The 13,693-nt window shown below is 43.6% G+C and overlaps 1 protein-coding gene across 1 annotated transcript in view; it reads left to right on the forward strand.

The window, feature by feature from the left end:
- Window positions 1-679: 679 nt before the first annotated feature.
- Window positions 680-13,693, forward strand: part of LOC100753801 (ER degradation-enhancing alpha-mannosidase-like protein 2) — a 30,687-nt gene continuing 17,673 nt past the window's right edge. Inside the window, exons 1-5 of the mRNA XM_027421369.2 lie at window positions 680-876; window positions 1,105-1,215; window positions 3,592-3,631; window positions 7,811-7,916; window positions 13,444-13,569. Of these exons, the coding sequence (XP_027277170.1) occupies window positions 770-876; window positions 1,105-1,215; window positions 3,592-3,631; window positions 7,811-7,916; window positions 13,444-13,569 (490 nt within the window). The 5' untranslated portion in view covers window positions 680-769. The remainder of the gene's footprint in view (window positions 877-1,104; window positions 1,216-3,591; window positions 3,632-7,810; window positions 7,917-13,443; window positions 13,570-13,693) is intronic.

The raw sequence follows: 13,693 nt of genomic DNA on the forward strand, positions 1-13,693 counted from the left end.
CCACACTGCCAAGATGGGTGTTGCTGTGGCTAACGTGCTGACAAATTCTAGGACCTAGAAAGAAAGGAATGTTCTCAAAGCAATAGTGCCAGGGTTTTCATTTTCACTCGGGACAGAGGGCTATAGCCACTGAGATGGTCCGGGGTACTGGGACTGGCAAAATGCTTAGAGACTTCAGTTTAGAGACTGAAGGGACCATGATGTCATAAATTCCTAGAACAAAAGGGATTTCTGCAAACCTTAAGAGTGATGCCTTTGGGAGAATAATTCTAGAGTTTATTTACACGATCGGAGAAGTGGTTTGGGACACCCTGTGCCTAATAATGGTTAAAGCTGATCATTTTTCATCCATCTTTATATAGACATCTTCTCTAATTCTGAGTTCCTGCTGGCCCCTTCTTAAAAAGGTATTTGGGGAAAAAAACAAAAATAAACTAGACAGCACCTGTAAAGTGCTCCTTGACGCTTTACTACGCAGTAAGGGCTCAACAAACGGAAATTGGGACTAAGAAAAACATCACCACCAGCAGCCACAGCAGCCACTGTCCTTAAGACACGTTGAACTCTTCTCTGTAGAGCAGATATCCCGAGATGCTCTTTTGCCTGGGTTCCATTGCATCCTGGGTCTTGTAGTCAGGAAGTGAGTGGCTTATTGCCCTACGCGCAGGCGTCGTGGTGCGTATCCCCGGAAGAACCAGCAGCGGCTCGGAGGATGAGCGGGTGGCGGTGGCTGCAGCTGCTGCGGCGGCACTGACAGGACACGAGCTCTATGCCTTTCCGGCTACTCATTCCGCTCGGCCTCGTGTGCGTGTTCCTGCCCCTGCACCATGGTGCGCCAGGCCCCGACGGCACCGCGCCCGACCCCGCCCACTACAGGTGAAGGGGGCCAGGCTCCTGCTCTCCACGGCTGGGGAATGGCAAGCGCCCACCGGGCCCCTTCCCTTCCCTCCGCCCCAGGACCCCACCCTGACGTGCTCGGGTCCCGCTGCTGGGCACTCAGCGGAAATCACATGGTGGTTCCCACTCTCCGTCCTGTGTCTGGTCCTTTCTCCCGCCTGCTTTTGGGTTCTGGCCCCCTACCTTATTTCTCATCCCTCGCACCAGGGAGCGAGTCAAGGCCATGTTCTACCACGCCTACGACAGTTACCTGGAAAATGCCTTTCCCTACGATGAGCTGAGACCTCTCACCTGTGACGGTCACGACACCTGGGGCAGGTAGAGCGAGCTTGAGGGCCAAGGGGGTTGGCTGGGGGCCTAGGAGGGCTGGTGGCTTCAATGTCTCACTGATTCTGGAAAGTTTCCGGCCTGGGCTGATGCAACCCCTTCCCCTCAATCCAAACCAGCACTGTCAGAGTCTATACAGTTTTCACAGTACAAAAAAGTCTTGGATTAATCTGGCAGGCTAGACCTCTGGGCTCACCCTCTGCAGGAACAGGCACCACATACGAAGACTTAGGGACATTTCTGGAGTCACAGAATATTTTGAAAGATCTCCCAAGAGTCAGAAAACTCAACTCCCTTCATTTTATAGGTGGACACCCAGGTCCAGGAGGGGATGTTACTCTCCCCAAACGTAAGGTCCTTTGTAGTTGGTGTTCTCCGTATGACTGAAAAATATTTCCCCTCCATCTTCGTACCACTGTTTCATGTGACCATCTCTCTATCACCTCCCCAGATTCAGCTCCTACCACCATGCAAACAAGTCACCTGATTCGTTTCTTTTAGTAATTCTTGTATTGTCACATTTTTCATTTTCACTAGAATAAAAACCCAGCTGAGTGAAGAATCCTTGCATTCACAGAAACTGAACACTGTGCCACATGTTTTTCAGAGTCGCCCCATTTAATTCTCTTACCACTCCTGGGAATTAGGGCTGGGGTGTGTGTGTGTGTATGTGTGTGTGTCTGTCTGTGTCTGTGTCTGTGTCTGTGTCTGTGTCTGTCTGTGTCTGTGTCTGTGTGTGTGTGTGTCCCACGTAGCCCAGGCCGACCTCAAACTCAACTGCATAGCTGAGGATGACCTCAAACTCCTGGTGCTTCTGCCTCCACCTCCCAAGTGCTGAGATCACAGGTGTTCACCATCACTTCTGGGTTGTTATTCTTGTTTAACAAATATTTATAAATGATAGCATGCTCTCTGATGCCAAGGACTAGACAAGTAAGCTAAGAACTTGTGCCATTTTTTATTTTTAGTTGGAACAAAAAGTAAATACAAGCAAATGGCTATTGAAGTAGTACAGAGTCATGCTTGGTGTCTCTCATTCCTTAGAACGCTGGCACCGCAACCTGTCCTGTATGGCATTCTCGAGTATTCTCATTTATACTGTTAGACACATGTGCATAGATGTATTATTTGTTTATTGAGACAGGATCTTGCTATGTAGCACAGTCTGTGTCCTGTGTCAGCCATATTACCAGTGCTGGGACTGCAGGCATATACCAGACCTGGCTATCTTTGTAAAAAAATTAACTTATTAAAGCCTAACTTTGTTTTAAAAAAAAAGTAGCTTATTATATACTCCATATAAAAAATAACCTATTTTAAATGTATAGTAACCACTACCACAACTAGCATATAGAATACTTTTTTTTTTGAAATTTTAATGTGCATTGGTGATTTGCCTGTATATGTGTCTGTGTGAGAGAGCCAGATCCCTGTAAGTGGGGTTTCAGACAGTTGTGAGCTGCCATGTTGGATGCTGGGAATTGAACCCAGGTTCTCTGGAAGAGCTGCCAGTGCCCTTAACCTCTGAGCTTTCCCTCCAGCCCTAGAATACTTCTTTACCCTAAAAAATTCCCAAGCACACCTTATAAATTATTTCTCTACTAATACTGGCCCTAACAGCAGCACATCTGCTTTCTGTCAGTAGGACTCTTTTAAATCTTATTAATGGTATGTGTGTTTGTTTTGCATGAATTTAGGTGCACCATATGTGAGCAGGAGCCTGTGAAGGCTCCTGACTAGAGTCCCTGGAACTGCAGTTGCCAGCAGTTGTGAGCCCCCATGTTGCTGTGGGAATCAAATGCAGGTTCTCTGCAAGAGCAATAAATGCTCTTAACCACTGAGCCACCTGTCCAGCCACTAATGTGGCTTTTCTTTTTTTGAAGTGCAGATGAAAACATATTATGTGGCTTACTTAATATATGGTGTTTTTCATTGAACAGCATGATCTTCTCATTAGTATGCAGAATTCCGGTAACCATGTCTTAATAATGTCATAGATTTGTATTTGTTTGTATCATAGTTTGTTCAGCACTCTTCAACTTGTGAACAGCCAGTAATTTCTAGCTTTTTGATGTTAAGTAACACAGCCTTGAGCATTCTCTAACTTTTAATATGTTACGATCTTGTACTGCCCCTCCATGGTAAAGAAGAATGCCAGGAAACATAGGTAAATGTTAATTACAGTTGAGCTCCATCAGGTAGTCAAAGGGCTCTGATTTTTCCCCCTGGTTTCCCTATTGTAACTATACATGGGATAGATAGGGACATCACTGGGCCTCTTTGAGTTTTGGGTGAATCTGATCTGGGAAGTTATGAATCTGGTGTTTGATGTTCTTATGAAGCAGTTGGGACTTTGTCTTTTTACAGCTTCTCTCTGACGCTAATTGATGCCCTGGACACCTTGCTGGTAAGTATCCTATCCTATTTCTTTCCCTCTCTATCATTGCCCAACCAACATCCTTCCTCTTTTGGTAGCTTGTCTGTGGGTAAGAAGTAAATTCCTCCCCTAGGTCTTTATCTCATGATTCTGAGCCACCAGGCTCTGGTTACCCAATTGCATAGGAGAGAATGCCAAGTTCCAAGAGAAAACCAACTTACACAGGTTCAGTCATTGAGCAAATATTTATAGAGGACCTGTGATAGACTTGCACAGCTCAGTGAGGGACACAAAGACTTTGACATCCGCCATGTGCAATGATGATAACAGCACTAGTTACTGTGTCATGTGTATGGCTTGTGCTAAGGCCTTTAAAGGTTGTACTAGTTGGTGTTTAACATTGCTATGGCCACACAAGAGAACAAAAGGAGGAAGGGTTTACCTAGGCTCACGGTTTCAGAGGTTTCAGTACATGGCTGCTTAGCCCCATGTGCTTGGGCAATAATGTAGCAGACATGCTTCTTTGTCTCATGGTGGATAGGAAACAGAGATCAGGAGACAGGAGGGTCAGGGACAAAGCACCCCCCCCCTCCCGGACCCTTTCCCATTTACTTCCTTTAGCTAGGTCCACTTAATAAGGTTTCGATAACCTCTCAAAATAGTGCTACCTGCTGGGAACCTAGGCTTCTACACAGTTTGTCACAATTAATTCTTACTCAAATTACAATGCATGCATTATCACATTTAATCCTTCCAGTAATTCTTATGGTCTTATTATTTCCTATAGCTGGGAAATGTGATGCTTAGAAAGCTAAAAGTGGAACTCAGACTTAAACTTAATTTTGTGTGACTCCAATCCTTGATTGTCTTCTGTTCTGTGCACCACACACAGGTTTGTTGTTTAGCCAGGCAGACCTCAAACTTGGCAGTCCTCTTGTCTCAGCCTCCCACGTGCTGAGATTTACCACCATGCCTGGCCACTTCTCATCTTTATACATCTATAATATTTATGTGACTCTGAACACTACATAGATATGGTTTGTCTTATAATTTTTGTTTACTGGTAATTTGTATGTTCTTAACTATTCATCAAACAGTTATTGAGGGAAACTATGCACCAAGCATGGTGCTAAACTTTGGAGTCAAAATGATGAGTTTAAACAGAAATGACCTCTGCTTGAGATGTTAGCACCGGAAACACACTGAGAATCAAATGATAGCCATAAAAGATGATAATTACACACTCAGGCCAGAGCTTTGTATTGGAAAGACCCTAACAAAAAATGATCTGGCCAGGCATAGTGGTGCACCCGTTAGTCCCAGCACTTGGAAGGAAGAGGCAGAGGCATGCTGATCTCTGAGTTCAAGGCTAGCCTAGTTTATGGAGTGAGTTCCAGGACAGTCAGAGCTATACAGAAGAAACGCTGTCTCAAAATAAACCCCCCCCCCAAAAAAAAAAGATCTGACCTAGACTGAGGAGGCTGGGAGAAGTTCTCTGAAGCAGTGATATGAAACTGGAGTTGGAATTTGAAGAAGCTGGTGGTAGCTGGGAAAGTGCTGGAAGAAGTTGTTCCAGGCCAGCTAGTGCAAAGGCTTTGTGGCAGCAGAGATTGAAGCATTGATTGGAAATGGGGAGAGAGGAGGGAACAAGTGACACTGGGGGTTATGTGGGATCTGGAGACTGTAAGCTCTTCTTCAGTGTGTATGATCTTTCATTTGAAAGTATAGAAGAGCCACTGGCATTTCTTAAGTATAAGGAAGTGATGACATTTCTGCTTTGACATTTCACTGACGCAATGTGAAGAAAGATTTGTGGCCTCATCCAACAAACATTTGTCAAGTAATTTTTTCCTGTGTCTGCACTTTGGGGAAATACAAAAATGAATGAGGCCTCTGCCATTTCAAAGGTCTCTTTGTTTTGTTTTAATGTAGAAAGAAAGAGAGACCCTAACAGTAGTATGGATGGAGTTCATAGGGTTCTTAAGGGAAAAAGAAAGAAAAGAGGCATTGTAGAGCAGGTGACAGTCGCCAGTGATGAGTTGGGTTTATAAATGGAAGACTATGAGTACTTGACTTCTTATGGAGAAAACAGTAGAAAATTGGAGAAAAATGGGCACAGTTTTACTGCAGATGAAGGTGAACAGTGAGAGAGAGAGGCCAGAAGGTAGGTTGGTTCCCAGTCCTAGAGGAGCTCTAGTGTTGAAATAGTCAGAAATTGTTTGGGTTGCAGAGGCTCAATTCAACTGACTTAGGCAAGAAGACAAACTTAGTGAGTCAGATAACTAAAAAGTCTAGATGAAGGCTGGCCTTCGACCTGATCCAGACAGACAATGACGCTAGTAGGAGTCTCCTTTCACCTTTTATCTCTGTCTTTTATCTTGGCTGCTGTGTTCTCAGTCTTCATAAGCCATAGGTCAGCCTATTGTCTTTCCAATTACTTCCTAGTTTAAGAAACAGTTACGTTCAAAGAATCACCCTTTCCATTCATCCAAGGAGTAAGTCTTCATTGATCAGATTTGGATCACATATGTATTTCCAAACAGTCTCACTGGGGAAGGGATGTGGTACCTTGGCTGGTCCCACTGAAGTACCCACTCCACAGCTGGGGACATGGGATCCCCCTCTCCTGAATTATTGGGATCACTATGGGAGGAAGAGTATTCAAGGGGAATTTGAGGTGATATTAGCAGAAAAAAAAATCACTATTATATATCAAGCTAGTCATGGTGTCACAACCCCAGGAACATCAGAAGTTCAAGGCCATTGTTGCCTTATGTAGTGAGTTTGAGGCTAGCCTGGGCTGTATGAGAGGCTAGCATGGACTGTATGAGAACATTTCAAACAAGCTTGTTCTCTTCCCCCCCACCCTGCCGCCTCTCTCTCCACCCCCCTCTCTCTTCCCTACACGCTCTCTCCTTCCGTGTATGTATCTATATACACCATATATGTGTATGTAGACACACTTATCTATAGCATTTGGCTGGTGGTTTAAACAGAGATTTCTTTTCCTGGGTAAAAGAAAGGAGAGGATATGGCTTAGTTGATAGAATACTTGCCTCATGCATGAGGCCATGGGTTCAATCCCCACCAACCTCAAATGGAGAAGAACCACAAAGCTGAATGAAAATGCGACCCTTCCTTTAAGCCTAACGTTTGGGGGCTGGAGAGATGGCTCAGTGGTTAAGAGCCCTGGGTTTGGGTCCCAGCATCCACATGGTGCCTCACAACTCCAGTGCTAGGAGATCCAACTCCCCACTTCTTCTTTTTTTTTTTTTTTTTTTTTTTTAAAGATTTTATTTATTTATTATGTATACAACATTCTGCTTCCATGTATATCTGCACATCAGAAGAGGGCACCAGATCTCATAACGGATGGTTGTGAGCCACCATGTGGTTGCTGGGAATTGAACTCAGGACCTCTGGAAGAGCAGTTGGTGCTCTTAACCTCTGAGCCCTCTCTCCAGCCCCCAACTCCCCGCTTCTGACCTCCAAAGGCACGAAGTGTGAATGTGGCACACTTGTGTGGAGACAAAACACTCAAACCCACAAAATAAAATAAAGTTTTCAAAAAGAGAAAGAAAGGAAAAAGGAAGCCAAGAGGTAATTTTTTTTTTTCCTAGTAATGAGCCAGCTACTCAGCTATGTCACCAGAGACTTGGGCTCTTTGTAGCTTCCTCCTCTCGTCATTAGGGTTTTATTCTCACGCTTTGTACCCCAGGGTGAAACATAGCTGTCACCCTACAGAAATCATGTCTGCTTTCAAGTCAGAAAAGTAGGGCCAGGTAAAAACCGTGCTGGCCGTGTCTGTTACTAGGAAAAGATTTGTTCCCAGAGGTATATGTTACAAGGATCACAGTATGGTAACACGGTGACCTCTTGAAGTAAAGGAACCCAAGGGTGCTTGGGCTCTGTGGCAGGAGGCTTTGGGGTAAAGAAGATTGGGAAGCAACTGATACTGTTTTGCATAAGGTGGAAAGGACAAGTGAGCTACAAACAGCTGGTGTCTACTACTGATCCCTGCTTTATTTTTATGGGATCCATTTAAATGGACCAGGAAATTGCTCAGCTAGGGGTTTCTGTATGAATGCTGGCATAATGTAACTGAACTCAGGACAGAGAGGTTCTGACTGAAAAGTGAAGACCACACCAGCATCTGAACTGCTTCCATGCTTAGGGGAGCTGTGTGGTCAGGGTACTCTTTCATTCCAGATTTTGGGGAATACCTCTGAATTCCAAAGAGTGGTGGAGGTTCTCCAGGACAACGTGGACTTTGATATCGACGTGAACGCCTCTGTGTTCGAAACCAACATCCGAGGTGAGGGCCACCTTCTAGGGCTTGCATGAAAGGACATTGGAGTTGTCTCTGACAACTAGAATGGTAAATGAGGTCTTCAGGAGTCACCTTTCCAGGACACTGGTCCAGACTAGTGACAGACAGCGCTGCCCCCTTCCCAGAGTAAATAGCATTTATTTGGTGTTGGAACAAGAAAGGTGTAACTGCTTCCGTGGAGGTTGTGTTATCTTTGTGGATGGAAATGGTTTTTTGGTTTGGTTTATTTTCTTTCATTATTTTTTACTTTTTGAGATTTAGCTTCACAATGTAACTCTGGCTGTCCAGAAACTGGCTGCATAGACCAGGCTGACTTTAAACTTAAGTATCCGCCTGCCTCTGCCTCCCTAGTGCTGGGTTTAAAGACATGCACCACTACACCATGATAGTTCGGGTGTTTTGTTGTTGTTGTTTTGTTTTGTGTTTTGTTTTGTTTTGTTTTGAGACATGGTCTCACCCCGTTGCCAAAGCCGTATTACAATTCACTACATAGTACAAACTGGCCTTAAAGTCAAAGCCATTCTCTAGCTGACAACACAGATATGAGCCACCACACCCAGTTTTCATTTTCCTCTTATTAATGTTGAAATTGTGCATGGTATCTTCTAGTGTCTCAGCAAATAGAACAAATAACTTATCAAAGTTTAGAAGTAGTGAAAAATCTCTATTCTCTTCCTAAATGATAGACATAGACATGTTCCATATTTTAGTACTTTATAGTTTTAGTTTGCACATATTTAACACCCCACCCCACCCACTGTGTGTGTGTGTGTGTGTGTGTGTGTTTGTGCAAGTGTGCATGCACGTGTATAGCCAGAGGTCAGATCCTGGTATTATTTATCAGGTATTATTATTCCATGTTCGGTCTCTCATTAGGACCTGGGGCTTGCTGACTATGCTAGGCTGGCGGGCCTATTAGCCCCAGCAATCTCCTGTCGGCTTCCTCGGCACTGGGATTACAAGTGTGTGATTACAAGTGTGTACCATCACATTCACTTTTTTACATGAGTATTAGGATAGGATTCAGATCCTCATACTTACAGGGCAAACTCTTTACAAACTTTGGCATCTCCCCAGCCCTGTTACCACCTTTCTGACAGTCTTAGCTTCAGTGACTCAGGCCTTATTATGTGCAATCCATCTTTTCTCTAAAGAACCTTAGAATTTCCCTGTGTGTGGATATGCTCTTGGCAAACTTTCTCAGGCTTTGTTTACACGAAAATGTCTTTGTCTCGCTTCCTTTCGGTCTTTGGGAGAGTTTTTTCTGCATGTATGGCCACTGTTAATGATTATTTTCTCTTGCTTAGTCTATCAAAGAAATTTTCCACTATTTCCTGCTTTTACTTTGTTAAGAAATAATCCATCAATCTCATGGTCATTTCTTTGTAGATAAATAACTATGCTTTTGTTTTTTATTTTTACTGTATCTGTCCTTTTTAAAATTATTTTTATTCTGGACAATTTTAAGTAATTTTACCCATGACCCTGAGAAGCTAGTCCAGCAGCCATCACCCATTGTCACCCAGACTATAGCTGCTTTTAAAATGTTTTATTTAGGGTAACAAAGTGAGAAAAAAGGATCTTATCTCTTTTTGACGTTTTGCAATATATACATTAACAATGTGTTTATTAATGTATATCAATGTGGGTTTCTTTTTATCTTGCTTGGGATTCTTGGGTCTATTTTACCTATTTTGGTTTCAACTAGATTCTCACCTTGTCCCCTAAATTGCTCTTGTATCTAAGAACCATTTTGTATCTTCATATTGCACTTTGGATAACTTTAACCTTGGCTGTCTGCTAGTCTGCTAGGTCTTTCATCAGGTATGGTTTATGTACTAGTAAATCATGTGATTTTCACTTATAATTATTGTGTTTTTATCTTTAGAAGTTCTGTATGGTATTTTTGTAAATATGACTGGTCAATCTTTTTTACTATTTTTTTTTTTTTTGCTTCGTCTTTCTATACCCACTTTTTTTCATTTCTCTAAGTATATTTCTCATGAGGATTTTCCATTCTCTGAGTGAAAACACCAGCATCTGAAGTGGTGGTGCACCCTTCTCTGTTGTTATTCATGAGCTTTGTTTCCACATGCTTTTGTGATTTAAAAGTCTTATTTGTATTATTTACTATAGGCTCATTTCCTAGACTTCACCAATTGGCTTCTTAGAGGCCTGGATGGAATGAGCTTTTTTTTTTTTTTTTTTTTTTTTTTTTTTTTTTTCCAGATACATTTTGTTGATTTCTGCCATGTGACTTGAGGTACTACCTACAAAGCCCCTCTTTATGCTGGGGGTTTGATCTCTGCTACTACAAAACCCCAAACTTTCCAGGCTCCTACAGTGCCAACTCTTATGCTAACTTTTGAGGTTTTCTAGACCATTGAGTTCATGTGAATTCAGACTGTAAAATTTGTGGATAATCACTACCTCTTTGGGGATTTTTTTTCCTAACTCTTAAACCTGAGAATTGAGAAAGACCAATTGTACAATTTTTGAGTGAAATTTGAAGTGAGCTTTAATTAAATACTGGCCAGGGTGATGAACTCTGGTCAGGACTGGTCCAGGAGTCCCAGAAAATGGCAACTTGAGTCACATTTTGCTAAGGTTTATAAAGACAAACCCATAAGGCCACCACCATACTTCCATGAAGTTCAATCAGGTGCAAGCATATATCCTGATGTACTTCCTGCCTGTTTACCTCCCACCTATATCCAGTCAGGGGCAAGCATATACTCTGACATATTTCCTGCCTTTGTACCTCCTACCTATGTGTGATCACGTGCATCTGGTGCAGTGGAGTCAAATGAACTTGTTTAGGGGTGCAAAAGGAAGTGGCTTATTATCTCCCATTAATAACAACCTCCAGCATTTCAGGAAGTAAAGCTGTCCTTGGGCAAGGGGCTTGCAGATCAGTGACATTTTTGTTTCATGGCTCTCTTAGGCACGGATCTCTTAATTAAAACTTAAAACATAACTTTGGCTCTCACATAACCCCCTTACTTTGACTTGGTTCCAGTGTTTGAGGCCTGTAATTTTCCTAATGTCCACTCATGGATGTATGCAAGGTCCATTCTTAATTCATTCTTACATAGAATGTATAATTCTTTGAGGGCCCGCTTCATGCAGAGACCTCTTATCAGAGGACTTGTTTGGCCCAGTCCTGCCTTTTCCTCAGTTCTTCTTAGCCAGGAGAAAGGGAAAACTAAAGCTCAGGGTCTCAGGTTATTTTTTGTCAGAGGACACTTCCTCACTTCCTGGTATCTGGTCAGCCTTATTTCCAGTCACAGGATCTCTGTCTTGTTGTACATCCTGAATATCATGTGATGTAATGGCAGCTGTCTTCTCACCCCCTGACGGGCAACAGGTGGCAGAAGAGCGACACACTGAAGTGAGGCAGATGTCCTACCACCTGTCACATAGGGGTAATGATAGCTGTCTTCTCACCCCCTGACGGGCAACAGGTGACAGAAGAGTGACACACTGCAGTGAGACAGATGTCCACCACCTGTCGCATAGGGGTAATGACAGCTGTCTTCTCACCCCCTGACGGGCAACAGGTGACAGAAGAGTGACACACTGAAGTGAGACAGATGTCTACCACCTGTCACATAGGTGACCCAGGGCAAGCCACTTGCTTCTCAGAACCTTAAAATTTGTATCTGCAGAGGGGGGATGTAGTACCTGAATTTTGGTCTGTACTGGGGACTTCAAAGAGTGGCCATTGTTTTTATCACCCACAAAGGGAAAAAATTGGTGGGATTAAGGAATGATCTTTGTTTGTTTTAGAACAGTGGTTCTCATCTCTTTCTTTTTAAAAAAGAGATTTATTTATTATGTATACAGTATTTTGCCTGCATGTGTTCCCGCAGGCCAGATGAGGTCACCAGATCTCATTACAGGTGGTTGTGAGCCACCACGTGATTGCTGGGAATTGATCTCAGGACCTTTGGAAGAGGAGCCCCCACTCTTAACCTTTGAGCCATCTCTCCAGCCCTAGAACAGTGGTTCTCGATCTCTGGGTTGCAACCCCTCTGGGGGTGTCACCCTAACCCTGCATATCAGATATTCACAATACAACTCATAACAGTAACAAAATTTCAGTTATAAAGTAACAGCGAAAGTAATTTTATGGTTGGGGTCACCACATCATGAAGGACTATATAAGGGTTGCAGCATTAGGAAGGTTAAGAATCACTGTTTTAGAGTATTTTATTTTTTAAAGTTGTAGTACATTTATTTATTTATTTATTGTATGGATGTGTGTGAATGCACAATGACGTAGCATGTGTGTGATCAGAGAACAACTTGGGGGAATTAATTTTCTCTTTCCACTACTGGGTCCTGGGGATGGAACCCACATTGTCATACTTGGCAGCACATACCGTACGTAACTCACTTTTAAAATGAATTCTTTGATAATTTCATAGATGTATACAATGTACCTTGGTCATATGCAACTGGAATCCCTCTTCTCACTGGATCCAGAACCACCCCCAGTACTTCCTCTTCCAGCCTTCATATCTAGTAAATGCTGCCTGCACATGAGTGTGGTCACCCACTGGAGCATGGGCAACCTACCAGTGGCCAAACCCCTCGCAGCCACCAGTTACCAGTGGTTCATCCGCTAGGGATGGAGGCTCACGAGCACCTGTCCCCTTCAGGCTGGGATGCTTACCAGCCTGATCTTGTACAGATAACCATAGCTGCTGTGAGTTCACGAGTGCAGTGACCATGCCATATTCACAGCACTGCTCTCCATCCTTTGCCTCTTACATTCATTCCAGTCCCTTTTCTGACATTTCCTGGCCTTGAGGGAGTTCAATATAGACATTCTGTTGATGGCTGGGCACTCACGCAGTAGTCACTTACTCTCAGGACTTTGGCCAGTTATGATTCTCTGCATTGAGAATAAGTGGAACATTATCATACTGATAACTTTCAGAGAAGCTCCTTTTTGCAGCACTAATGTATGGGTACACAAATAACTATTTAGAAGGCAGTTTGACATGTCCATTCATTCATCAACCCAACAGTATGAGGTTCCCCACTAGGAGCCTTTGACCTTCCCAACCGTGGGCTTTTGATCAAGTGTACAATACCAGACATAAATTCCTTCCTTTGGAGCACACCTCAGATCCAGTCACAAAGTGGCTGGTTGCTCCACAGCAGTCATGCTGCTATTACCCCTGTGGACTTATCTTGGCGGACAGGTAAGAGTCGTAGCATTCAGGGTCCTCTGCTGGGTAAATCTATTTTCTCTGGCTTGTATATCACCTTTTGGCACTATGGAAACCAATAGAATTGTTTGTTTTTCAAGGTAGGATCTCACTATGTAGTCCAGGATGGCATCCAGCTCTGCCTCTACTCCTCTACACCTCTACTGGGATTAGGGGTGTGTGTCACTTTGCCTGGGGAGAGGTGACTCTTTTACTAGCTTCTTCCTAGTGAGGCACTCCAGAGTGGCTAGTTCTAGTTTGTATGAGACCCTTGTGTTTTGTGCCATCTGTAGTGGTAGGAGGGCTCCTCTCTGCTCATCTGCTGTCAAAGAAGGCTGGTGTGGAAGTAGAAGCTGGATGGCCCTGTTCTGGACCCCTCCTCAGGATGGCTGAGGAAGCAGCCCGAAAACTCCTCCCAGGTAAGAGCCAGGCAGAGATGGGGCAGAGGTGAGGGGTAGGAGCGTGGGATGGAATGGGTGGGGGCACTGGAAGATGACAGTTTTCTTTTAGCCCCTCCCCCTTTCTTCTCTTCCTTCGAGATAG

Source organism: Cricetulus griseus, chromosome 6, assembly GCF_003668045.3.
Source record: "Cricetulus griseus strain 17A/GY chromosome 6, alternate assembly CriGri-PICRH-1.0, whole genome shotgun sequence".
NCBI classification, from domain to species: domain Eukaryota; kingdom Metazoa; phylum Chordata; class Mammalia; order Rodentia; family Cricetidae; genus Cricetulus; species Cricetulus griseus.